We start from the raw sequence: 25,474 nt of genomic DNA on the forward strand, positions 1-25,474 counted from the left end.
TAAAATCATGTCAATCTATTATTTTTAAATGTCTTCAATCTTAAGCATCTTTTTTTGAAAATGAAGATTTATTTTTCACTGAATAATGCCTTTGTGGTTAAATCTTTCAGAACCACCTGTTCCCATTGCTCCACCCCAGCTTGCCTCTGTGGGAGCAACTTACTTGTGGATACAACTAAATGCCAACTCCATCAATGGGGATGGACCCATTATCGGTCGAGAGGTGGAATACTGCACAGCAAGTGGAAGCTGGAATGACAGGCAGCCAGTAGATTCAACAAGTTATAAAATTGGGCATCTGGATCCTGACACTGAATATGAGATTAGTGTTTTGCTTACCAGACCAGGGGAAGGAGGAACTGGATCCCCTGGACCAGCTCTAAGAACAAGGACTAAGTGTGCTGGTGAGTTACTAAAATTACAGCAAGAATTTCCTTTGACTTCCTTTCTTTATGCTTTGTGGACCAGGTATCTGATATGATGTGTCCTTCTCATTACTGGTTAGAACTGTAGCTTAGTTCCCAAGTTACCTTTTGAGGATAGTGATTGATTTAAAGAGTCTCAGTGTCCTGTATGTAGTGGTTATCATATAAGAGGATAGTTTTCATAGAGCAGAGCTGTCTCAGTTTCAAAGAAAAAACTATCACCTTTTTTGGTCACTATCCTCAGAAAGAACAGGAGGCCAAATTTTTCTTCTTGTTCTTTTAGTTTGACATTTACAGTTAAAGTTCTTATCTGCCCCCCCAAAGTCCCAACAGGATGTGAAGAAATGGGTAATCTTTTAATGTTCATCATTATTGATGAATATTTCATGGAGGAACCACTTGCCATTGGCATTGAACCCATTTGTCAAATAAGGCAGAAGTGATTTGTGGAGCATGTGAGATCTTATTTCTTCAAATGTAAAAATATATCCGACTATACTCCAGTAGGTTTTATCCATTTGAAAATTCAAAATAGATGAAAAATAGAAAAATGTACATACATTTATATTAAAATTAAAACCACCAAAAATCTACACACAGAAACAAGCTTATTATAGGAATGTTGTTATGAAGATAATACTTTGCTATAGGAATAAGAGACATAATATATCTGACATAAAATGTCTCTGTGACATTTCCATTAGAAATCTGAGGAATTTCCTTTGATAAAATAAATGTTTATAAATTAAGTTCTAAAACTTAACTCATTCTTTGGTAGATGTAGTCACAAAGACCTTATTAGTTTCAGAAAGAAATGAAAAGTAAATGCATTTAGATAGGAAATTTTAAATAGTCCTTTTTCCCTATTTGGATATTTAAAAATTGCTTTTTTTAATAGGCATTTTATTAAAATAAGAATAGTTAAAAATAAAAATTTAAAGTATAAATTCTATTTTATGTTTTTCTAGAAGACAATTTATCATTAGTGTTAAGGGAGGCAAAATCTTTTCTTTTAAGTACTAAAATTTTAGTTGATACTTTTCCTTATGGATTTGGAGAATACATTCTCTAGAAACTCATAAGGCATAGAATTCACAAAGATTCTTTGATATTGTGGGGATAAATGGTGCAAATGCCAGAGGAAATGCACCTATATCTTCTTTTGTGGATAGATAACACTAAGTTCTGTGGCTAAACTGTTTTAAGTCATCAGACCTACTTTACCATGATAACAATCTTCTCTCACCTTGCTCATTTATCATTGACACTTATGCAGGGCTGGAATAAGGACCAATGCTCAGAATGGGATTTCAGAAACTTCCCCCACTCATTCTACCTTATTTGTGTCCTCCCAATATGAAATGTAGCAATTCCTGAACTTTGGGAAGAAATGGTGGAAACAGATCATTGCTTTTAATTTCCTAACTAAACCTACCTCCTGAAAGTTCTATGTGATATCTGCTTGGTCAAAATCCAAATCTATTCACATCATTGTATACAGTTTTGTGATTCTTTTGAAGAGTTCTAGGATATATTACAAGATATTTTGTTATGCATTAGCAATTTAGTAAATGACAGAGAAGTTAGGATTTGATCACAGAATCTCAGTCTTAGCAGGGACCATTTCCAACCACAAAAAAAATCAGAATGTTATCTCCAACAGTTCCAGTGAAAAGTAAATCAGACTTGACCAAAGACCTTAGTAAAGGGAATCCTACTACCCCTTGAGATAATTCATTCTATTTTTGGATAACTCAAATAATTTTTCTTCTTTAAAGAAGCTTAAATTATTCTAATTATAACTTCTCTCCATTGCTCTTAAATCTGTCTTCTGGGACTAAGCAAAATGAGGCAAATCTTTCTTTTATATGACAGCTTTTCAAATACTAAAAGGTAGCCATCATGTTCCACCAGTGTCTTCTTTTTATGGCTAAACATCCCTAATTGCTTCAAATAATTCTCATGTGGCACAATTATGACATGTTAAAGTATCCTGGTTGCTTTTCTCTACATGCACTCTAGCATAATATTATATTATAATATGATTATAATAATTATAATAAAATGCAACCCTATGCTGTACCTTATTAGACTTAGAATCAATGACTCAATATAGTTTAGTATGTTATATCCATAATCTTGTAATCATCAACAGCTCAAAGGTTTTACCTGTACTGTCTTTCTTTTTCTTAGATTTCTACCCCTCTGTTCCTGGTTTTATATCTCTTATTTTAGCTCCTTAGTTAGACACTATGCAAATGTCTGATAAACATTCACAAAGAATTTAATAACATTTTCCCAAATTGTAATATAATTGATGAGAATACAACCTTTAAAGAGAGAAAATGAACTTTCTTTATAATAGATCAATGGACTGCTTTTCAATAAACCAAGAAGAAATTAAGAGAATAAAAGGTTGATTTTTAATCAATCTTTACTTGTAGTTTCTGTGTATCTGTCAGAACGATATGTCTGATGTCAACCGCTCCAGTGGTAGAATAGCAGCATTTCCCAGTGTAATTTTTCTATAATTGAAAAATTTTGTTGGAAAAAAGTTTCTTTCTTCTAAAGTACTATTGTTTTTCTCAATGATTCATGAAGGTATTGAGGATTTTTTTAAAAAGCCTTGTTTGGTGAGGAAGTGGTCAGGCAAATAGAGGATAATAATTAGCTGACTTTAGAGAACCAAAAACAATGCAAATTTTGGCAGTCTGTTTTCTTAGCTAGTTATATCTCAAGGAGGTCATATATGCTAAAATATAGTAGCACTTTTCTTATGGTGGCAAGGTTCTGGAAAAAGGTAGGCGCCCATTAATTGGGGAATAGCTAAACAACGTGTAGTGTGGGAATGTAATGGAGTATTATTGTACAATGAGAAATAATGAATGTGTAAAATGCAAAAAAGCTTAGGAAGAATTATATGAACACACACGAAAATACTAGGAAAATAATACACACTAAGGAATTTATATACAGTGAAAATAAAAAATTTAAACAGAAAGAACAATTGCTACCAAAATGTTTAAAAATGGGAATTTTAATCATCAATCTTGGTCCCAAAGAGACAATATGACAATGTACATCAATTCTCGTCCTAGAGTTGGGAAGAGATGAGGTTATCTATATGGAATAGTACATATAATATCATATTGGGTTTTGCTGAACTGTTTTTTCTTCATTGTTCATCAAAAGGATTGGCTCTCTGGAAGGATGGAAAAAAAGATGATATAAAAATAAAAGGTATCCATTAAAAACTGACAAGAAAAATTAATGGATATCAGTATGTGGGTATATTTGTACTAGGTCCCTGAGGTAAACCACAGCTCCAAACTGTATCCATTTATACAGACTTGTCAAAAGTAATATATGGTACATACCTCCTCTTGAAATTAAAAAAAATGCTATACAAGATCTGTGAGTATCCTTGGTTGAGATTTCTTTGGGTCTAAAAACTTGAAGACTTGGACTGATCTCAAAAAAATTAGATATTCTTTTATTTATTGTTTTTTAGTTGTTTTGGTTGTATCTAAGTGTGTTACCATATAGGGTTTTCTTGGTAAAGATAATGGAGTGGTTTATCACTTTTTATTCCCTCGTTTTACAGATGAAGAAATTGAGGCAAACAGAGTGATTTTGCCTAGGTCACACAGTTAATGTCTGAGGCCAAATCTGAACTCAGGAAAATGAGTCTTCCTAAGTCCTGACCTGACACCTTATGCACTATGGTGCTACCTGGCTGCCCAACTCTTTTATTACTTTCTTTTATATAACTGACTTCAGTTCTTTCTTAGCCATCTCTTTGAACCTTCTTAGTTTGAACATTAAGAGGTATGGTCACTGTTCTTCTGTCCCTTACCCAGGAATGGCCCTTGATACCTTTGTAATTGAAAGAACTATTGCTCCACAGAGTGCCTGGGCTTCTTTGCAACCTCAGGCACTCCTCTCCACTCTGTAAATGTGACCTGGAAGTAGGTAGAGACAATGAAGTGCCAAAAAGCAATTGTTCCTGTACCTGGTGCTAGCAGGGGTTGATGGTGGGGAGGCCCCCTGTAATCCCTTCCTAATTCTTTGGTCAATCTCTTTACTGTCTCCGGACTGAGAGCAGAAAGCTGCTTCTGCTGTCATGACCACTCCCTAGATGGCACTACCATTATATGTACCCCATACCAACCCTTATTCCCATGTCATGTCAGAGATCTCTCCTTTTTATCTCCTAAATTGTCTTGGGCTGGAAAAATGTCTCACCCCCATTTTTTTGGCTTTATCACTCCAAAATTCAATTTGAGGGTTCTATCTTAAATTTGTGTGAGGGAAATGTTAGGAGAGCTCATCTATAAAGCTTTTCCTACTTGACCCTCTGCCTCTGCCCTCTCCTGCTGCCATTTTCACCCTGCCTTGTTGAGAATATGCTAATATAGCAGATTAAATTTAAAAGTGTGTCTAGAGAACATGTTTTTGCTTTTGGAGATATAGCTGTTAAGCATTTACCAATCTACTCCTGATTCTTGTTCTGCTCCCATTACCCATTAATTGTCTCTAGGCTTTGGTTATGGAATCATTATCGTCATCATCAAGCATTTACTGAATATTTGCTATGTTCTAGGCTCAGTGCTAAATACCTGGGAATATAAAGGGAAAAAGTGCAAGCTCACATTCTAATGAGAGAGAAAACACTCAAACAACTATTTATATGCAAAATACACATGCTGTAAATGTGAAGCAATCTCAGAATGAACTTAATCCCAGAAATACTCACATCCATGAGCTTCAATTTCTTCCTCTATTAAAAAGATAGAGTGTTGGACCTAGAGTCAGAAAGATTTGAGTTTAAATGTGGTCCCCAACTCTTCCTAGCTATGTGACTTTGGGCAGATCATTAGTTGTTATTATTTTCTTTTATTTATTTTCAATCATTCCTGTGTTTATTTATTATTCGTTGTTATTTTACACAACTTCTCACATGCAGATCATTCATTACTGGCATTTTTGGCAATAAACTATAATCTATATCTAATATATATATACGCTTGTATATATATATATATTACCATTTGGATTGTTTATAATACTAATTCTGCATAGAAGTTAGTATTCAAGATTTACATTCATGTAGGACATCAAGGTCATGGAACTTTTGTTGCAGGGAATAGTTTGTGAACATTGAAAGTTTCTGATCCCTAATTCAGACCAAACATTTAATTCTTGTCTCTGGACCCGGTTCAGTGGCCTTAAGTATTAACATAGATACATAATTGAATACATACACATAAGTGAGTTGAATTAATAAATTAGATCAGTTTTTCATTTAGCTATCTGAGGAATATGCATTTTTCCTCTTTTTGTTTCATTGTGGATGCAACTATCAATCTGTTTCACATGAGAGTATATTTTAGTAAGGAAGCTTTGAGTATTCTTGAGACTGATGCAATTAGTACATACTGTCATTTGTGCATAGAATATTTAGAAAATCTTCCTATTGTTAGGAAGTCTACTGGACATTTCCCCAACACTGGGAGTCACATGAACACATATTCTTTGTTTCCTTATAATTCCCATTCCATTTAGGTATAGTTAGAATATCATTAGAGTATAAAAATGCTTTTAGTGTTCAGTTTGGTTGTTTAACCATACTGTCTAGTGATCCCAAGCCTTCTTCATCATGTGCTCTATTAGTAAGATTTTTCAATTATTTTCGCTCTATAGATTGAAGTATATATTGAACATAAATATTCACATACTTAAGTAAATAACACATTTACTTGTTACAAAATATGTATATATACTATGGAACTAATCATTACGTATATTATAAAACTTTCACAAATCTCCCTGGTTCATAACCTATATCAGCCTCATTTTTGACTTGTTGTTCTCCATCATACCGCATACACAGTTGGTTATTGAATCTTGCTTTTTCTAAATCTTTATTTACCTTGCCTTTATTTTCTTCCAGGACCAAAGATAGTGTTTGACTTATTATAAGGGAGTAATCTTTAAAGCTCAATTCTATCTAACCTTTTAATAGTCTGATTAACTTTTACAAAGAATTATTTGCTTCTAGCACCCATCTCCATTCTCAGAGGTAGGGGAGGAGATTAGGTTCAAAGCTTATCTTGGTTCCTACAGAGTGCATTCCCAAATTTAGAGTCCATAGCCCCTACTTGGACTCAAGTCCTGTTTACCCTGCCTTGTCAGGGCTTTTCTGCTGGGTTGCCTGGCTTCACTATCTTGCCTGGAATCCTGACTCTAGGACAAATGAACCATCCCAAAACAAATGAACAAACAAAAACCCAATGCCGAGCCCATTTCTTGGGACCAAGGAGTAACAGGGGAGAGAAAGGAAAGAGAGCTCCCCCATTCACCAATGCAATTCCTGGTGTCTGCACTATGGGTAAATTTGGGTCTCCATCCCTTCTGGGCGCAACAAGAAAGAGAATGTCCTGGTTCTGGCTACTCAGCCCATCACAAAAGACTGACCTCATCCGAGGTGCTGGGGAATGTAGACTGTCTACTCCACCTATGTTAGATGTTCTCAGCCTGTGCAGCCAAAATGCTCAGTAGACTAGCAAATTCTCTTTGTGAATATATTCAGGCAATATCATCCAAGCCATTAAGTGGTAGCTTGATGGGGAAAAAATGAGGTTAACAAGTTCTGCTGCTTTTCACGCTGGGCTTGTAAAATGCCACATGATTTTGCTTCTAGGTGTCAAGCCCTAAGGGTTAAGGGAAATGCTGACAAACTAAGGATAGAGCAATAATAATGGGTAGGTTTGACATCATGCCCTTCTCCATTCAGTTTTTTTAAAATTAATGTAATTGGTCTTTTAAGAGAAGAGCCATTATAACTTTTTAATTACTCTGATAATTGTATTTTGAATGCATGCATACTCCCTCAAGATCTTGATAAAATACTTGAGGACTTGAGGCACTGTCTTTAGGTTTCAGTTAATTAATAGTTTTTTAATGTCATACAATGGATGACTTTTTGACAATTTGAGTCATTTGGGAACTTTCCATAGATAGGTTTTCTGTTGACAGAGATGGTAGGTAAGACAAAAATAAAATAGAACTATTGACAAGATGTAGAGACAGTTAACTTGCAGATATCGTAATTACTCTCCTATTTATTTGGAGCTAATAGACATATCAGGGAATGAACTAGTTAAAATATAGGTGATAACTTTTAGGAGGCAATTAGGTGACTCCATGGTTAGTGTGTAGGGCCTGAAGTCAGGAAGATCTGGATTCAAATGCAGTCTCAGATACTGCCTAGCTGTGAGATAGATCCTGGACCAGCCACTTTAGTTATGATTGCCTGATAAAAGAATCTACTGAAGAAGGAAATGACAAATCATTCCAGTATCCTTGCCAAGAAAACCTAATGGATAGCTATGGTCCATGAGGTCAAGAAGAGTTAGATGTGACCGAACGATTAAACAACAAAAGTAAACTTTAGTATTTATTTGTTAGTAATAGCTAGGTGACACAGTGGAGAGAGTGCTGGGGCTGGAGTCAGGAAGAAATCCAGCCTCAGACATTTCTTACTTGTGTGACTATAGGCTAGACCAGTGGTTCCCAAACTTTTTTGGCCTGCTGCCCCCTTCCCAGAAAAAAAATATTACTTAGCCCCCTGGAAATTATTTTTTTTAATTTTAATAGCAATTAATAGGAAAGATAAATGCACCCGTGGCCATCACCGTCTCCCTGGATTGTTGCAGCACCCGCCAGGGGGCAGTGGCACCCACTTTGGGAATCACTGGGCTAGACATTTTACCTCCATTTTTCTCAATTCCCTCATCTGTAAAATGGGGATAATAATAGCATATACTTCCCAGGGTTATTGTGAGGATCAAAGGAGATAATATTTGTAAATGCTCAACAAAGTACTTGGCACATAGTAAGCAGCATGTAAATGTAAAATATTATTATTATTTGCCTATTTCTGATTTTGCCTATGTATTTTAGCCTACATATTTTAAAAGAAAATATAGATCTACAAAGTCATAGCTTTTGACAATTTTAGCAGTATAAGTTTTAGATGTGTGGTATATTATAATTTCTCTGTCTCTCATAACTATCTATTTTCCTTATCATGGATTGATGTAAGCTGACATATTGGTAATAAACTATACACAATGGGAGTCAGATTTCCTGCATGCAGATTTGGGCTTTGGAGAACTGAAGTCGAAGCTTAAGGAACCACACTTTCTCAAGTAAAATACCATCATCTAGCAAGTCAGTTTTTAAAAAATTGCTGAGCAAAGAATACCATGTCATTCAAGATTTCAACATAGGTTTTAAATTATTTTCAAATTAATTTAATTAATCATTCTTTCTAGTTAGCCAAATGAGTGCAAATGACTTTCAGGGAAACTCATTTTAAAGTTCCCTTTAATACACTATCATTCAGGTAAGGAGAAGAATCTAATAAGTCCTCTAACATTCTTCGAATGCCAAATCACATTAGATATATGGTGTTATATATCTCTGTCTTGAGTTATACTATATAAATCACCGTCTGGTGCTTTCTTTTTAAATGTTCTTTGGGGAAATTCATAAGACCGAATACTCAGATTTTATTCAGTGAAAAGCCTAGATATTTGCCATTTTAAAAGACAATATCAGAACTTCTCCTTTTTATATGAAAAATAGTGGATAGCTATTCAATAAATAGTCAGAAGCTGTATTTTGCTAGCTCTGTGTAATTGGACATACACTGTTGAACTAAAAGTACTCTAGGGAAGTGGGATCATAACTAAGTATGCCTGTTATTCAGAACTAATAAAGACAAAAGAGCTAATTGAATGGGACATAATTTACTTTTAATTTAAGTTTATTTCCAAGAGAAAAAAATTAACAGTATCCTAATTTTCAAAAAGCTCTGCCAAAGGGCAACATATTTTAAATTAATTTGGAATACTTCAAAATAATAAAATTCTTTTGAAATTATAATTGCTTAAAGGGCATAAACATTATTACTCCTACTAGACCTCAGATGTAAATACTGAGTATTACATTATGTTGTGTCCCATTATACCAGAAGTAACATAACATGATGAGTACAGAGTTGGCCTTGTATCCAGGAAAACCTCGTTCAAATCTAGTAGCTATGTGACCCTAGTCAAGTCATTTAAACTCTGAATTCTCTATGTATTTCTCTAAGACTCTTAAGTTGCTGGAAATGTGTTTCTCCTGCATTAGTAAAGGGAGTTTCCTGATCTGGGAGTTACCTATGTCACTGAAATCATAGACCCTATTTCTGTACTTCACCTACTTGAACAGACCATCCCCACCTTTTATTGATCCCAAATTTGCCTCTACTAATTCAAAAGCAGTCTAATCCCCATGAGCAGTCAGTGGTAGATTATATCAATAGAATGTAATTTATACCAGCAGTAATCTTTCAGTGGTTTTCCATCAGTATCTGATCACAAAGGCAATAGCTAACAGCAGTATGTACTTTCTACTTTCTGCTGAATAGCAGTTTGGCAATCCTATAATAGTTATTTTAAAGTTTCTTTTCAAAAGTACATGCTAATGACCTAGTAATTGTTTTTTATGGATTTTTTATTAAGTATGATGTGCTCTGATAGCTATCCACGTAGTAGACCCTGTGGCAGTGAAAAGAGAAGAATAACTTAACAGCATTTTTCTCCTTTATTTGTTGAGATATAGAGCAAATTGTAGAGGTAAAGTCTTGGTTCCTGCTTTCACAAAAATTTCTTGGGTTCTGCTGCCCTTTCTTGCTAGTTATAGATCCACCGTCCTAGTTCAGGATTCCATCGCTTTGCTCCCATATTATTTCATTAGCCTCCTAATGAGGCTCCTTGTGTCATGTTCCATCCATTCTACTCATGGTCAGTCTGATTGTCATTCCTTGATTCTATAAGTAAATCCCTATTTGCCTAAAGCATGGCAAAGAATAGTCTGCAAACTGCTGAAGCTCTTTCAGGGGATCTGAGAGGTCGAAGCTGTTTTCATAATGCTACCAAGACTTTATTTATTTCTTTAAAATTTTCCTTTTCCAGTTACTTATGTGAGGACAGATTTTCTACATATACTTATTGCAACCAAAAGAACATATCACAATGAGAGTTGAGTTGTCTTCTATTTAGTCATATGTTAAAGAGGTGTGCCAAATTATGTAAAAAAGACCACTCTTCTCACAAATTATTTTTTATTTGGAAAATAGCTTTTGCATAACAATATTTTATATTAAAATATTTTGTTGAATCGTAATAGATTTTAAATGAGTTAATAAACATTTTGAAATTTTATCAGTTTTAATTCCTAATGTGATAATTGATAGATATAATCAATATAAAGAAAAGTTCTTTGAGATCCTCTGTAATTTTTTAAATACAATAATGGAGTCCTGAGATCCAAAAGTTTGAGTCACTGACCCAAAGGACAAGATATGAACTCCTCTGTTTGGTTTTTACAGACCTTCACAACCTGTCCCCAATATACTGTTTCCAAACTTATGCATTTACTTGTCAAATTGGCCTTCATGCTTCTCCTTGTATGTTTCATCTCTCCTCTCTACATCCTTGAGGTGCTTATCTTCTTTGCCCACAATCATCTTCATCTTCATGTCCATTTCTTAATATAAGGGTGAGTGAAGATCCATTGATTGTTTTTTGCATTATCCCATTTGCAAGTAGTTATCTTTTTTAAGTGAGAATTTTTCTTGATTGAATCTAGCAATCAAAATTAGGTGCAATAAGAATTCTATTTTGATTGAGAATGTGACTTGGACATATTCTGAAAAGTCTAGATAAAAGCAATAGTAGTTAAGAATGAGGAAGAAATTTGAAGGTCTTATATGGAGAAGAAGAAGCTAGGTTAGGAGAACTGAACCAGAAAGAACCAGAAGCCCAGGAGAAATCATAGGAATGAGAAAGAGAAAACTTAATGCTAGAACAAAGAAGGTCCACAAAACTTATATACATCTTGGAGCAGAAGACTTGGCTGACACTAGCAGTTATATCCTTTTCCTCAAAGACTAATGGAAGTTCCAAGAAAAGGTCTTCTCTTTTCCCAGTTTTCCCTCTGCTGTCAGCAACACTGTAATATACTTTGTTACTTCTTGATCCAGATGTTTCCAGGAAGTGAATTTTGCCTATACCACAAAGATACTAGGAATTAAATGGAGATTAATTTTTTAAAAAGTAAATAAAATCAGAGAATCAAACTTCTCCCTAATGTTAAGACTTTTTGTGATTGGGAGTTTAAAACAATTTGTGATTGTACTCCTAAATTTATATTTATTATATACTCCCTAACAATGTAAAAGGGAATTTCATGAGCCAAAGATGCCATTATATTGCCCTAAGCTTAAAATGAGCAAAATATTATAGTATGGGGGCAGCTGGGTAGCTCAGTGGAGTGAGTGTCAGGCCTAGAGACAGGAGGTCCTAGGTTCAAACCCGGCCTCAGCCACTTCCCAGCTGTGTGACCCTGGGCAAGTCACTTGACCCCCATTGCCCACCCTTACCAATCTTCCACCTATGAGAAAATACACCGAAGTACAAGGGTTAAAAAAATATTATAGTATGGTGTCATATTAGAATCCCGTTTCCTTTAAAACTTTCCTCAATTCACTGGCTATATGAAACTTTTTCTGAAACTCCTATATGCTACTACCAATAATCAAATTCCCTGGATATTTACTTTGTGTATGTTTTGAATATACTTAAGTATATATTTTCTCCTGATAGTATATAAACTTTTTAAAATCAAGGACTGTTTCACTTTTGTCTCTTTTATGTTTATTTGATGAGAGGTATAGTATATAGGCAGTTAATCAAAGGTGGATGATTGATCAATGAATTGAATTATTACTTTTAAATAGGGTTTTTGTCCTCTTTGTTACTGCCTGCTACTAGTGCAACCTATAACTGCCTATCTTGAGTAGCCCTATCTCTTCCTCTAATTTGCTACTTCTGACTAGAATTAGAAAACTAGATGACTAAGATGGATAAAATTATGTTCAAAAAATGTAAAGAGAACACTGATTTGGGTATAATTGCAGAAATTCAGATGAAAGATCATTAGTTTCATTCTATTCTTTCAATATTGCTAATGAAAGATCCAAGGTAATTATAATGATCTTGATGCTAGCAGGCAGGGGCAAGATGGGATTTGAAAGTAATCAAATCATCCTAACCCAGATACCAAGTGGGTCAGATTCGTAAAAGACAAATTTGACTTCAGCAGCTCATGACAGGTTGTCTGCGTACTGCTATGAGTTTAACTCAAAGAGTTGAACAGTCCTTAAAGTTATAGCTTATTTCACAATAAAAGGTACATCCACTCCCTTCTGGGTAACTGGCCCTCTGGAAGCTGCAGGTCAACAGAGAAGCAATAAATGGCATTGAAAATGAGAAAATTAGCCTCCAAAGATGCCATCAGAAGGCCAGGAAATGACATCAGCAGCTTTACTGGGGAGCATCAAGTGGAAATTTCTTATGCAGAGATGTTTCAGCTGGAATAATGCCTTAAACCATCAGTTACCTGGGATAGAAATGTTCTCTCTCTCTCAAAGTGATTCAGGAATCTATGGGAACAAGTAAAGCATGTGTCATGTTATTCTATTTCATTAAAAGTCTTTGTTTTGAGTTGATCTGTCCCCTGGATTTGATAGGAAAAAAAAAGACATTGTGTTTTGTGGTTTCAAATAAATAGTAACCCAAAGAGTTTCTTGAACCCAATTGTAGCTTTTAAGAACTACATACAGATGAGTAGAACATGAATAGAGGCCTGAGGTGCTCTTCCATGAATGAAGTACATGCATAGTTATGTCTTTCACTTTGTATGATGTCTTTTAGCTCTTTAAATAATATGGAAGTTTACTTCTTGGTTCTTAACTGCATTCTTGATAGAACTTTATGTAAATTGAATGCTATAATACTGTTAACACACACCTAGAAACATGATCACATTTTTGCCACTCTAGTTCAAAAATTAATATTTAGTGAATATTTAGCATCAAACCATTATTTTTAAATGTGTGTGTAAGGGTGCACATATGTCTGTGCATATATACATATAAAGTTTTCTATCTATTTACGTGTATATAATCTAACCCAATCCACAAATTCTAAAAATAAAAAAATTAATTAAAAATTAGTTGAAAACCATTGTTTTGTGATCATGGATGGAATTAACTTTAACGGTTTATTTTGTTGGATCACAAATTTATAGTTAAAAGTAGTCTTAGAATCTATCTTGTTCACCTGTTCCCACTTCATTTTTTCAGATGAGCAGATTAAAGGCTTCATAGGTCAAAGGTCTTGTCCAAAGTAAAGAGTGCTGAGTAACATCATCTGATTCCAAATCAAATAGTTTTCCCACTGCAGCAAATTCTTTCGGTTTGAATTGCAAGTTGTAACTTGAAGTAGAAAAAATCATCTAGAAAATATGAGTGAGGACAGGTTGCCAAAATTAAAAATTGCAAACAAACTAGCAAAAGGACTAGAGAACTCATTAGAAACAGTAGAAAGAGCAGACCTACTTGAGAGTATGAGAATGATTCTCCATATCTATGGCTCCATTTGGTACAGATGAATTTTTAGATAGAGAGATAGATGGATAGATGATAGATAGATAGATAGATAGATGGAGAGAGAGAGGGAGGGAGAGAAAGAGGGAGGAGAGAGAGAAGGAAAAGAGAGATTCGGAGAAATATAGATATAGTCAACATTGAATTCTTCAGATGCTCATTTTCCAGGTTCTTTATTTCGCCTTCTCTCTCCAGCCACTTGTTAGGACCATTTCACACCTCATTAATATCTGCACCAAAAGAATTAAATAGAAATGAAATTCAAACCAATCAGTTCTTCTACTTGACATGGAATTCTGAAAAAGAGCCCTTGAAAAGGAGTTTTTCAAGTTGCCAATGAATTTCAGTTATTTCAGGTGGTTTTGATCTAGAGAAAACACAGCACACATAGCTTTCTGTTTCTCCTGTACAAGGGCTAAACCAGGTTGAGGGTTGCCTATAGACCTCAAAGCCATTTTTGTCAGTGAGGGGGATGTCTACACCAAGCATGTGAAGATTTCCCCTAGTAAACTAGATGGATAAAACACAGTTGTACAAATGATCATGAAGGCTACTGAAGCAGACACTGTGAAGTGCTTTGAGTTTGGTCAGACACAAAGGTCATACACTGTATCCTGCCCATCACCAGTCTTGACTCTGAAAGAGTGAGAGTGAGGCTGATCACTTTGTGCAGCTGTTCCTCTTTGAAATATAAGATGAACAGGGGCAGCTGGGTAGCTCAGTGGAGTGAGAGTCAGGCCTAGAGACAGGAGGTCCTAGGTTCAAACCCGGCCTCAACCACTTCCCAGCTGTGTGACCCTGGGCAAGTCACTTGACCCCCATTGTCCACCCTTACCAATCTTCCATCTATGAGACAATACACCGAAATACAAGGGTTTAAAAAAAAATAAAAATAAAATAAAAATAAAAATAAAAGTTTAAATAAAAAGAAATATAAGATGAACAACAACAAGGGAAAACAAGTATAACTCAGTTGTAAGAACATGAATTTGAGAGTGTGGTAGAAGAAAGGGTACTGACCTAAGATTCGGGGTGGGGGGGCGGGGGAAGGTTCAAATCTGAAAATTACACACGGCTAGAATTTTGTAACCATGGGAAATCACTTAACTTCTAAGTCTTCTCTGCAAAATGGGAATAATAAATCTGAGGTATATACTTTAGAGGTTTCTTTGTGAAACTCAAGCAAGTCAGTGAATATACAACAATATCTCTACATCACTACCCTTAATAAAGAATTGAGGCTCTGATAATTTCTTACATTTTAAAATATTGAGCAATTTCCTTTTTGTTTGTGATATAAAGATTTAACTAGTCAAAGACAAAAATTTAAATTGGTGAATCATATGTTTTATCAAGCTACATAATTTCCTTGTCAACAGTAGGTTCCATCCCAAATTACCCCAGAAAACTAGTATTCTCAATTTCTCTTCATCTACCACCCCCAATGTCAAATTATTCATCATGAGGTAAAAGACACTTAATAGCTTAGTTACCTACTCCTAGTGATATCAGCATTTCAGCAAGTTTCAAAACAGTAGTCTATAGGGATGAAGTTTTGAGAGATGTGCTTTAAAATATTTTATTTTGGTTTTATTAATGTTTTTTGTATCAAAATTATTTTCTATTGTTCCCTCATTTCCATTGAATCATACCTTATAATATAGGAAAAAACAACAGCTAAGAAAAATTAATACAATTATTATATCTGATACCCTTCAGCATCCATAATCCCTTGCCCTTCTATGAAGAAGAGGGAATATGCTTCACATTTCCTTTTCAAGAGTCAAAATTAGTTATGACAATTAGTGTTCAGTTGCTTTTAATGTTGGTTTGTTTTGTATTATTGAAATCTGTGTGCCATGATGTTCCTCTGGTTCTGCTTGTTTTATTTTTTCACCAGTGTATATAATCTTCCTATTAATGAATAAAAAGGGGAAAAAGAAAGGAAGGAATGGAAGAAGGGAGGACAGAGACAGACAGACAGACAGAGAAATTCCCAAATATTTTTTTATGTTCTAGACATGGTGCTAGATATTATAAATACATTTACAGAGATAAGATAGCCCTTGCACTTAAGGGACTTAAATTCTAATGGACAACAAGAAGGGAATTATCAGAAGTACACAGCAACAGGACAGAGGAAAAGATACCCAGTTGGGTCCAGCTATCTGGAGAATAGCCAGGTATCTTGTGAAACATTGTCTTGAGCCATTTATCTAACTATTTATTTATTTATTTTTAAACCCTTACCTTCCATCTTGGAGTCAATACTGTGTATTGGCTCCAAGGCAGAAGAGTGATAAGGGTATTTAGTGGGGGTAAAGTGACTTGCCCAGGGTCACACAGCTGGGAAGTGTCTGAGGCCAGATTTGAACCTAGGACCTCCCATCTCTAGACCTGGCTCTCAATCCACTGAGCTACCCAGCTGCCCCCTGTCTTGAGCCATTTAGATCTAAGTTGATTAGATGAGATCTTCAGTTCTCCACTAATTAGGATAGCTTAGTAGAGTAGTTCCTCCAGGGAGATATTACAGGTAATCTCTGTAAACTTGATCAGCATGGTTTCTGTTTAAAGAGAAGACAAAGGGTATAATGGAAAATCTAATAGAAAGATGCTTGTATTTCTCTGAATTCCTAATATGTCATTCCTTATACCTGGATAATATTCCATTTCATTTAGACACGACAATTTGTTAAATCATTCCCCAACTACATTTCCAGTATTTTTAGGGATAGAAATTAAATTTGTCATTTAATTGGTATCCCTCTTCCCATGCAGATGGGCACCTTTGGAAACTTATTTTCTTAGATATCTTTATGTGATGCAGTTACATACCCATGTAATACAGTTACATGTCACACGAACTTTGTGACAAAGTGGGACTTTAAACCAGGACTTCTTGGCATCAAGGATGTATCTCTATCCAATTTCTCATGTTGCTTATCCAGTTTTGTCTACTATGAATATTTTGATACATGTGGTATAGAGGTTTTCCTTCTATTTTTGACCTCCTTTGGGTATGTGTCCAGTATTAGGATCACTAGCTCAAAAGATACAAATGGTTTACAAATTTTTTCCATATAATTCCAATTGTTTTCCAGAACAAATGAACCATTTTGCAGTTCCTTAAGAGTATATTAATTTCCCTGTGTATAATTTCTCTCATGTTGACTATATCTTTGGTCATCTTTTCCAGTCTAATGGGTTTAATTTGTATTTCTATTTTAATAGTGACAGCAGATTTTCACCTGGTTGTTAATAGTGTACAATTCCTTTGCAAACTGTTGGTGTCCTTTGACTACTTGGTACAAGGTATTCCAAAAATCTTGGTGTAGTTTTAAGATTTTTTTTAGCTTAAAATTGTACTAGGGCATTTGGGATACCCTTTTATGTCAATTCCATATATATGCATCTTACTTATCGGACTTTTTATCAGGCACATTTGATATAAAATGTTTCTCACTCAGCTATTTCCCTTTTTATAATTGCTTTGATTTTGATTAAGGAAATTCTTTTAAATTTTACACAATCCAAATTGTATCTTTTATCGGTGTTTTTTCCGTCTCTTATTTGGTCAAATATGTTGAGATTAGCATTTTAGCCAAAGAGAACAAAAGAATATTTTAAGGTTTGAGGTCTAGCATAGTTCTCACAAATTATGACCACAGATTAGCTGAGTGACACAATAGATGGAGCCCCAGGCCTGGAGATGGGGGGACCTGAATTCAGATATGACTTCAGACTCTTCCTAATTGTGTGACCCTGGACAAGTCACTTAATCCCATTAGCCTAACCCTTGCCTGTCTCTCCTAGAGTTGTTACTGAGGCAGAAAAATAAGGGTTTATGGCTACCAGGTGACATGATGGATGGAGTGTGTTACTTAGTGTGTCTGAATCCTGCCTCTGATACTTAGTATTAATGGGATGCTGTGCAAGCCTTTCTTACCCTGTTTTTCCTCATTTATAAAAGGTTTCTAATAAATGTGTATTACACATAAGGTTCTTGTGAGGATCAAATGGGACATAAAGTGCTTTGCAAATTTTAAAGCATTATATAAGTATTATCTGCCATAATCATTATCATTACTATTATCCATCCCACAAAGAAAAACCGTATGGTTTTAGCAACTAACATACAGTACAGAGAAATATGAAATATGACAGAAAATTTGCACATTTTTAAAAACAGATTATGAAAATGTGGTAATATTTGGAGCCCACGAAAGCCAACCACATTCCTTTTGTTTGTGTTAAATTTTTTGAAAATTAATTTTAATCTTATAAAGTACTGGTAATTATAATACCTATTAGAATAAATTGAAAGTGAATAGAAAGCTTTAAAAATGAATAATGCATGTGAAATGAAATTAGAACTACAAATACAAGAAAATTTCACAGCAAAATATGGTTACACCTGTTATTAAAACAAGAAAGATAATAGAACTCCTTGATTCCAGAGCTGCTGATCTTCCATCCATGAGATTACCCATGTCAAATGAGTAATATAACTATTCAGGTAAAAAACATTCCTAATAGTTGAACAGCAATATATTTTCCTTTTATAGATGAGGCTATGTCTTCAAGCTTTTTTACAGCCAACATTTACACCTTTGTAACATCCCATATTATTGTTAAGGATATGAATATTTAAATCTGGTTACTACTCCTTTTCTTCATTGTGCATGTTTATCTTGATTATTCTTTAGCTGGGTAAAATCCTACTTAATTGAGGCCATTTATATATGTAGTTTGATTTTTACATTTTAATTTCTGTAAAGTTCCTCTTCAGATATATTTTATGGTTAATAAATATTGATATTCTGTACAATAAAGTAAGCGTTCATTACACTACTTAGGACAGTTAGCTCTGTATGCTGTTCTGTAAAAATGCATCTAAAGCAACTTTACCTCAGATATATGAAATTACTGTAATTACTTTAGAGCTGCTTTAAATAGTTGTTTTATAGTTATATAATTTATACTTATATGTATATATTATTATATTTTGAAAATAATTGAAGTGTTGGTCAGTTATCAGGGCCTTGGAAGTTTGAGGGAAGGTTTTTTTCCTGTCCTCAGCCCAACATAATGTCTATTCAGTAATTCCCTTCATTACAGTCTTATGATGCTCACTTTAAGAGAATGACCTGATGTACAAACTGGTCATTAAATGACAAAAGGTGCCCTGCCTGACCTGGTTGTAATTATGCCTGTACTGGGAAATGACAAATGGCAAAAGCTGTACTATAATTAAATTTCCATTATAAAAGTTTTATTTTTCTATCTGACAAATGTAAAGCTAGCCTTTGAAGAACATTCTCCTTTTATAAGGAAAGAATTAAAGGACTATAATTTTATAACTCAAGAATTATGAAAGCTTTACTTCTTTCAGATGAAACTTTACATTGCCAAAAAAGCATAGTACTCTTTCACTATTGGTGATTTAAATTTGAAATAACCAATTCTAAGCTGATTAATTAGTGATGAAAACTCATAAGCTATTCCATTTATCAAATGATATCTCAAAAGAGAGTCTGTGGATCGGGTGGTTTTGTATAGAACTCTTTTTCTCTCATCTTTCCCATTGAGGTTCACAAACATCAAGTGTTTAGAAATACATATTATGAAAAAAAAGAAATAAATATTTTTGGCAAGGGCCTAATGTACCAATATTTTTGAAAGTAAGGCTAAAGACTTAAGCTATAAGAGGAAACCCCTTCATTAGCCAGATCATTTACCTATAATACCAGAAAGCCCAAAACTATAAAATTAGCTCACATTATGTAATATCAAAATAAGCGTATTTGTATTTACCTTCAGGGGAGCTTCTGTTGACAGCACTAGTGTCTTTTGCAGTGCCATAGAAATATATCTATCTTTATTTTAAATTTATTTATTTAGAATATTTTTCCATAGTTACGATTCATACTTTTTCCCACTCCTCTTCCATCCCCTCTCCCAGTGCTGACAAGCAATTCCCCCAGGTTTTACATGTATCATTGTTAAAAAACTATTTCCATGTTATTCATATTTGCATATCTTTTAATGTCAAAACCCTAATCATATCCCCATCGAACTACTTGTTTGGTCATATATTTTTCTTCTGTGTTTCTGCTCCCACAGTTCTTTCTCTGCATGTGGATAGTGTTCTCTCATAAGTTCCTCTGGATTGTCTTGGATCATTGCATTGCTGCTAGTACAGAAGTCCATTATATTCCATTGTGCCACAACGTATCAGTCTCTGTGTACAATGTTCTCCTGGTTCTGCTCCTTTTGTTCTGCATCAATTCCTGGAGGTCATTCCAGTTCATATGGAATTCCTCCAGTTTATTATTCCTTTTAGCACAATAATATTCCATCACCAACAGATACCACATTTGTTTAGCCATTCCCCAATGGATGGACATCCCCTCATTTTCCAATTTTTTGCCACCACAAAGAGCATGGCTATCATTATTTTTGTACAAGTATTTTTTCCTTATTATCTCTTTAGGAGTACCAACCCAGCAGTGTTATGGCTGGGCTAGAGGGTAGGCAGTCTTTTAAAGCCCTTTGTGCACAATTCCAAATTATTTTCCAGAATGGTTGGATTAATTCACAACACCACCAGCAATGTATTTGTGTCCTAATTTTGCCACATCCCCTCCAACATTTATCACTTTCCTTTGCTACCATATTCGCCAATTTGATAGGTGTGAGATGGTACCTCAGAGTTCTTTTTATTTGCATTTCTCTAATCAAGAAGGATTTAGAACATTTTTTTATCCTATTCATAGACCTTGACCATTTCTCAATGGGAAATGGCTTGATTTTTTATAAATTTGATTTAGTTCCTTATATATTTGGGAAAGTAATCCTTTGTCAGAGAGTTTTGTTATTACATTTTTCTGAAGTTTGTTGTTTTCATTCTAATTTTGGTTACATTGGTTTTATTTGTACAAAATTATTTTTAATTTAATATAGTCAAAATCATTCATTTTGCATTTTGTAATATTCTCTATCTCTTGCATGGTCTTAAATTCCTTCCTTTCCCAAAAATCTGACAGGTATACTATTCTACGTTCAGCTAATTTATTTATGATTTCACTCTTTATATTTAAATCATTTACCCATTTTGAATTTATCTTGGTATAGGGTGTGAGATGCTGATCTAAACCTGATTTTCCTCATACTGTTTTCCAATATTTCCAGCAGTTTTTGTATAAGAGTGAATCCTTGTCCCAAAAGCTAGGATCTTTGGGTTTATTAAATACTACCTTGCTGAGGCCATTTACTCCTCGTCTATTCCATTGATCCACCTTTCTGTCCCTTAGTACCATATTGTTTTGATGACTGGTGCTTTATAGTACAGTTTAAGATCTGGTGCTGCTAGACCTCCATCCTTCACATTTTTTCATTATTTCTATAAAAATTCTATTAAAAAGTTTCTTGGTAGTTTCATAGATATGGCATAATGAATACGTAAATTAATTTGGGTAGGATGGTCATTTTTATTATATTCGCTTGTCCTACCCATGAGCAATTAATATTTTTACAAATGTTTAGATCTAGTTTTAATTGTGTGGAAAGTGTTTTGTAGTTGCGTTCATATAATTCCTGTGTTTGTCTTGGCAGATAGATTCCTAAGTATTTTATATTGTCTTCAGTGATTTTAAATGGAGTTTCTCTTTATAACTCTTGCTGCTGAGTTTTTTTGGAAATATATAAAAATGCTGATGATGTATGTGGGTTTATCTTGTACTTTGCTAAAGTTGTTGATTATTTCCACTAGCCTTTTAGTTGATTCTCTAGGATTCTTTAAGTAGACCATCCTATCTTCTGCAAAGAGTGATAGTTTAGTTTCTTCATTGCCTACTTTAATTCCTTCAATTTCTTTTTCTTCTCTAATTGCTACCACTAGCATTTTTAATACAATATTAAATAATAGAAGTAATAATGGACATCTTTGCTTCATTCCTGATCTTAGCGGCAAAGCTTCTATCTTGTCCCCATTGCAGATGATACTTTCTGGTGGTTTTAAATGTATATTGTTTATTTTTTTGAGGAAAGACCCTTTTATTCCTATACTTTCTAGTGTTTTCAAAAGGAATCAGTGTTGTATTTTGTCAAAAATCATTGAGATGATCATTGAAATAATTCTGTGGTTTGATTATTGATATGGTCAGTTATATGTATGGTTTTCCCAATATTAAACCATCCTTGCATTCCTAGTATAATGTATAACCTGGTCATAGTGAATAATCCCTGTGATAACTTGCTGCAGCAGAGAAATATATTTTCCCCAAATATAAAATCATATTTTTCTGTATAATGAAAAATAACTTCTGATTTGGACTTCTGTGCTACTTGTTACTGTATTTTCCATGTTCTGCTGCAGGCATATATTTTTTCTGTTCCCAACTCATGAACCATTTTCCTCTTAACTCTCTTTCCTTTTTTCCCTATTCTTTTGACCACCTCCTCATTCTCAGGTATCATGACTAAAATTCACTGTTTCCATGCTCCCACTCAAGCAGATAGTAGGAAATGTTGGTTGGAGATAGCCTAGAGGTAGTGGCAGTTGCCCAATACATGGAGCCTTTGCAAACTGTTGGAAGTCGTCCCCTGATTCTCGTCCTCACTTTATGCCATTTTGCAGCATACCCCAAAGATTATTTCATTTACAATTTCAAAAGGATTTTCTATTTGACTCTTCTTTCTAGTGAAGTGCTGTTCTTGGTGCTACTCTAATCCAAAAAGAGGCAGCTTGCTGTAGTGAATAGATTACTGAACTTAGGTTCAGGGATTGTCTTATTGTTCAGTTGTTTTGAGTCATATCTGACTCTTTGTAACCCCATTTGGGGTTCTTTTGGCAAAGATACTGAAGCAGTTTTTCATTTCCTTCTCCAATTCATTCTATAGATGAGGAAACTGAGACAAACAAGGTTAAGTGGCTTGCCAAAGGTCATGTAGCTCATAAGTATCTGAGGTTAAATTTGAACTCATGAAGATTATCTAGTACCAAGTAGCTGCCCCCAGTTTCTGGAATACCTGGATTCAAATGCTGCCCTCTACCACTTACTGGCTGACCCTGGCCAATTGACTTAACATTTCTGAGCTTCAGTTTCCTAATCTATGAAATAGTAATAGCAATTCCTTGTAGCATTTATATCACTGGGTTGCTCATTTGAGACTCAAATGAGACAATAAATATTAAGTGCTTTATAAGCCTTAAAATGCTACCTAATGATTCCACAGGTTCTTCCTACCCTGGTAGTAGAAGTATTGGTATTGTTGATAATAATGTATAATGTTAACATATAATAATATATCATAATGATAACAAAGTACAATTGCTGGTGCTTGAACATGACATAGAAAATCTTAGATTCTCAAAGGCAATGCCAGTAGAGAATAATTGAATTCAACAATATATCTTTAAATATAAATTGGTGATAGGGAACATTTTCATCAGAGGAACACTTCACAAGGTTGAATGCTAAAATCTAACTCTAGTTCTCTCATTCTCTCTTTCTTTCTCTCTATCTCTGTTTCTCTCTTCCTTCTCTCTCTTCTCTTTCTATCTCTTTTTCTCTCACATATATTTGCTTATGTGAAGATATGTTTATTGTTATAAATTATTATGATTATATATTTCAAAGCATCATTTAATTCACTTAGATCTTCCCAATTGTTCTGTGAAGTATGGTGGGTGGTATCATTCCAAATTTGCAAATGAGAAAATTGAGGCACAGAGCATTTAAGTGACTTACTTGCTCATTATCACATAGACAGATGATAGCATGACCAATATTAGAACACAGATTGCCCAATACTTTCTGGATAGGTGTTATTTTTTCTACCCCATACCTTTTGTTATATAGATATTTACATTTTTTTACAAAGTGACGGTAACACCTGATCATTCTAGCCCTGCTTCCCCAGTAGTATCTTTTGCTTCAATAGATAATCACATAAGATTAGCATAAGTCAGGTTCTTCTGACTTTTGGAGTCTGGATCTGACTCTGTGGGGAATAGCTATAGTCTAGATTCAGAAGCTCCAGCAAAAGCTTTGTAACCTTGTTTTGTGTGGCATATGGCACTGTTTAACTTCACTAGGATATTTCTGGAAGCATATTGAGGTATGTTTGTGCAACCCTAGGGGATCACTTTAATATCTTGAGGGAACTTGCAAGGGGAAAATTAAGTGACTTGGAAACCCTAAGAGTGTTCATTTCCAAATTGATTGATTTTTGTTTTCTAGCCTCTCTAGAGAACCAGCATTTTGGTATTTGACAGGATCTTCTCTACATAGATGCACAGGTGGTCCCTAAACAAATCTCTGTTCAGTTATTTGAAGAGAGAACATTGTATCTCTGAGTCTTTCTATTTTGACAAAGTATTTTGCATTGTAAAAATGAATCATTTTGAAAAGTTGTTGATGATAATTGATATTTAGGGCTTTGTTTTCTTGGTGCTTAATCTACATTATATTTTAAATCTTCACGATATCTCTGTAAGTTAAATGTTAAGTGTTGTTATTCTTATTTTACAGATGAGGAGACAGGTTTAAACAGGGTTAAAGGACTCACTCATAGTCACAGCATTAGTGTCCTAAGCAGTATATGAGCCCAGTGTCTTTAGTGATTCCTGGTCCAGAATAGCTTTTAATTAAAATTCCATTTTGACTTAATATTTTCTTATTGTGAATAATTTAATAATGAAGACCTTCCTCATTTAGTTTGTCAATGAACTTTGCAAAACAAATCTAACCTTTCCTCACCACTACTTTGCAAAAATTTCAGAATAAGTTGGCCAAGGTTAACTTTCTGTTTTGTCCTCTTTAATAATTATAGCCTTTTAATATAAAATGCATGTTTTAAGTGACTCAGAAGGTTATTTACTAAATGATAAAGTTTCAGAAATACTCCCTGCCCCTGCACAAATATTCGATGAATACTAATGTATTGCAATCTATCATTAGTTAATGAAGTGAAAAAAGTACTTTTTTCTTACTCTGATCCACATAGTTTAATGTGGATTTGGAAGAAGATAAGTCAGTTTATGTCCTTCCCCTTCCTTTTTGAAAGGCTCATTAACACCCTTCTATTTCATAATGAGTTTTCCCAAAAAAATGGTGTCATCTTACTTTTCACTTGAAGCATTACTCTTTACCAAACATCACTGCTCCAGCCTGGAGACTCATTTCTTATGTTCAACATACTGCTAGTGTTTCTAAGACTTTGAGTTTGGCCACTTACACTTCCTTGCGACTTAAAAAAATCAGCGATTTTTTTAATGTAGATGCCATCTCCACCAAAGCAGAGCAAAACCACGACTGTTGTTGGTGTAATGATTCATTACCTGGTAGGCAACTTGCTGGACAGATCCTCTAGATTTATAATCCTTTCCCAAGTTTTGTTGTTTTTTTTTTCCAAAGCCTCCCTAGTTTGAGCTTCTTTTCTACTAACATGATCTTCAAGAACCCAAGTTCATTTTCATATG

The 25,474-nt window shown here is 34.4% G+C and overlaps 1 protein-coding gene across 1 annotated transcript in view; it reads left to right on the forward strand.

Moving 5' to 3' along the window:
- PTPRM (protein tyrosine phosphatase receptor type M) overlaps positions 1-25,474 on the forward strand; it is a 1,055,867-nt gene that overhangs the window by 468,012 nt on the left and 562,381 nt on the right. Inside the window, exon 7 of the mRNA XM_044666801.1 lies at positions 111-404. Coding sequence (XP_044522736.1) covers positions 111-404 — 294 coding nt within the window. The remainder of the gene's footprint in view (positions 1-110; positions 405-25,474) is intronic.

Source organism: Gracilinanus agilis, chromosome 1 (assembly GCF_016433145.1).
Source record: "Gracilinanus agilis isolate LMUSP501 chromosome 1, AgileGrace, whole genome shotgun sequence".
Classification (NCBI taxonomy): domain Eukaryota; kingdom Metazoa; phylum Chordata; class Mammalia; order Didelphimorphia; family Didelphidae; genus Gracilinanus; species Gracilinanus agilis.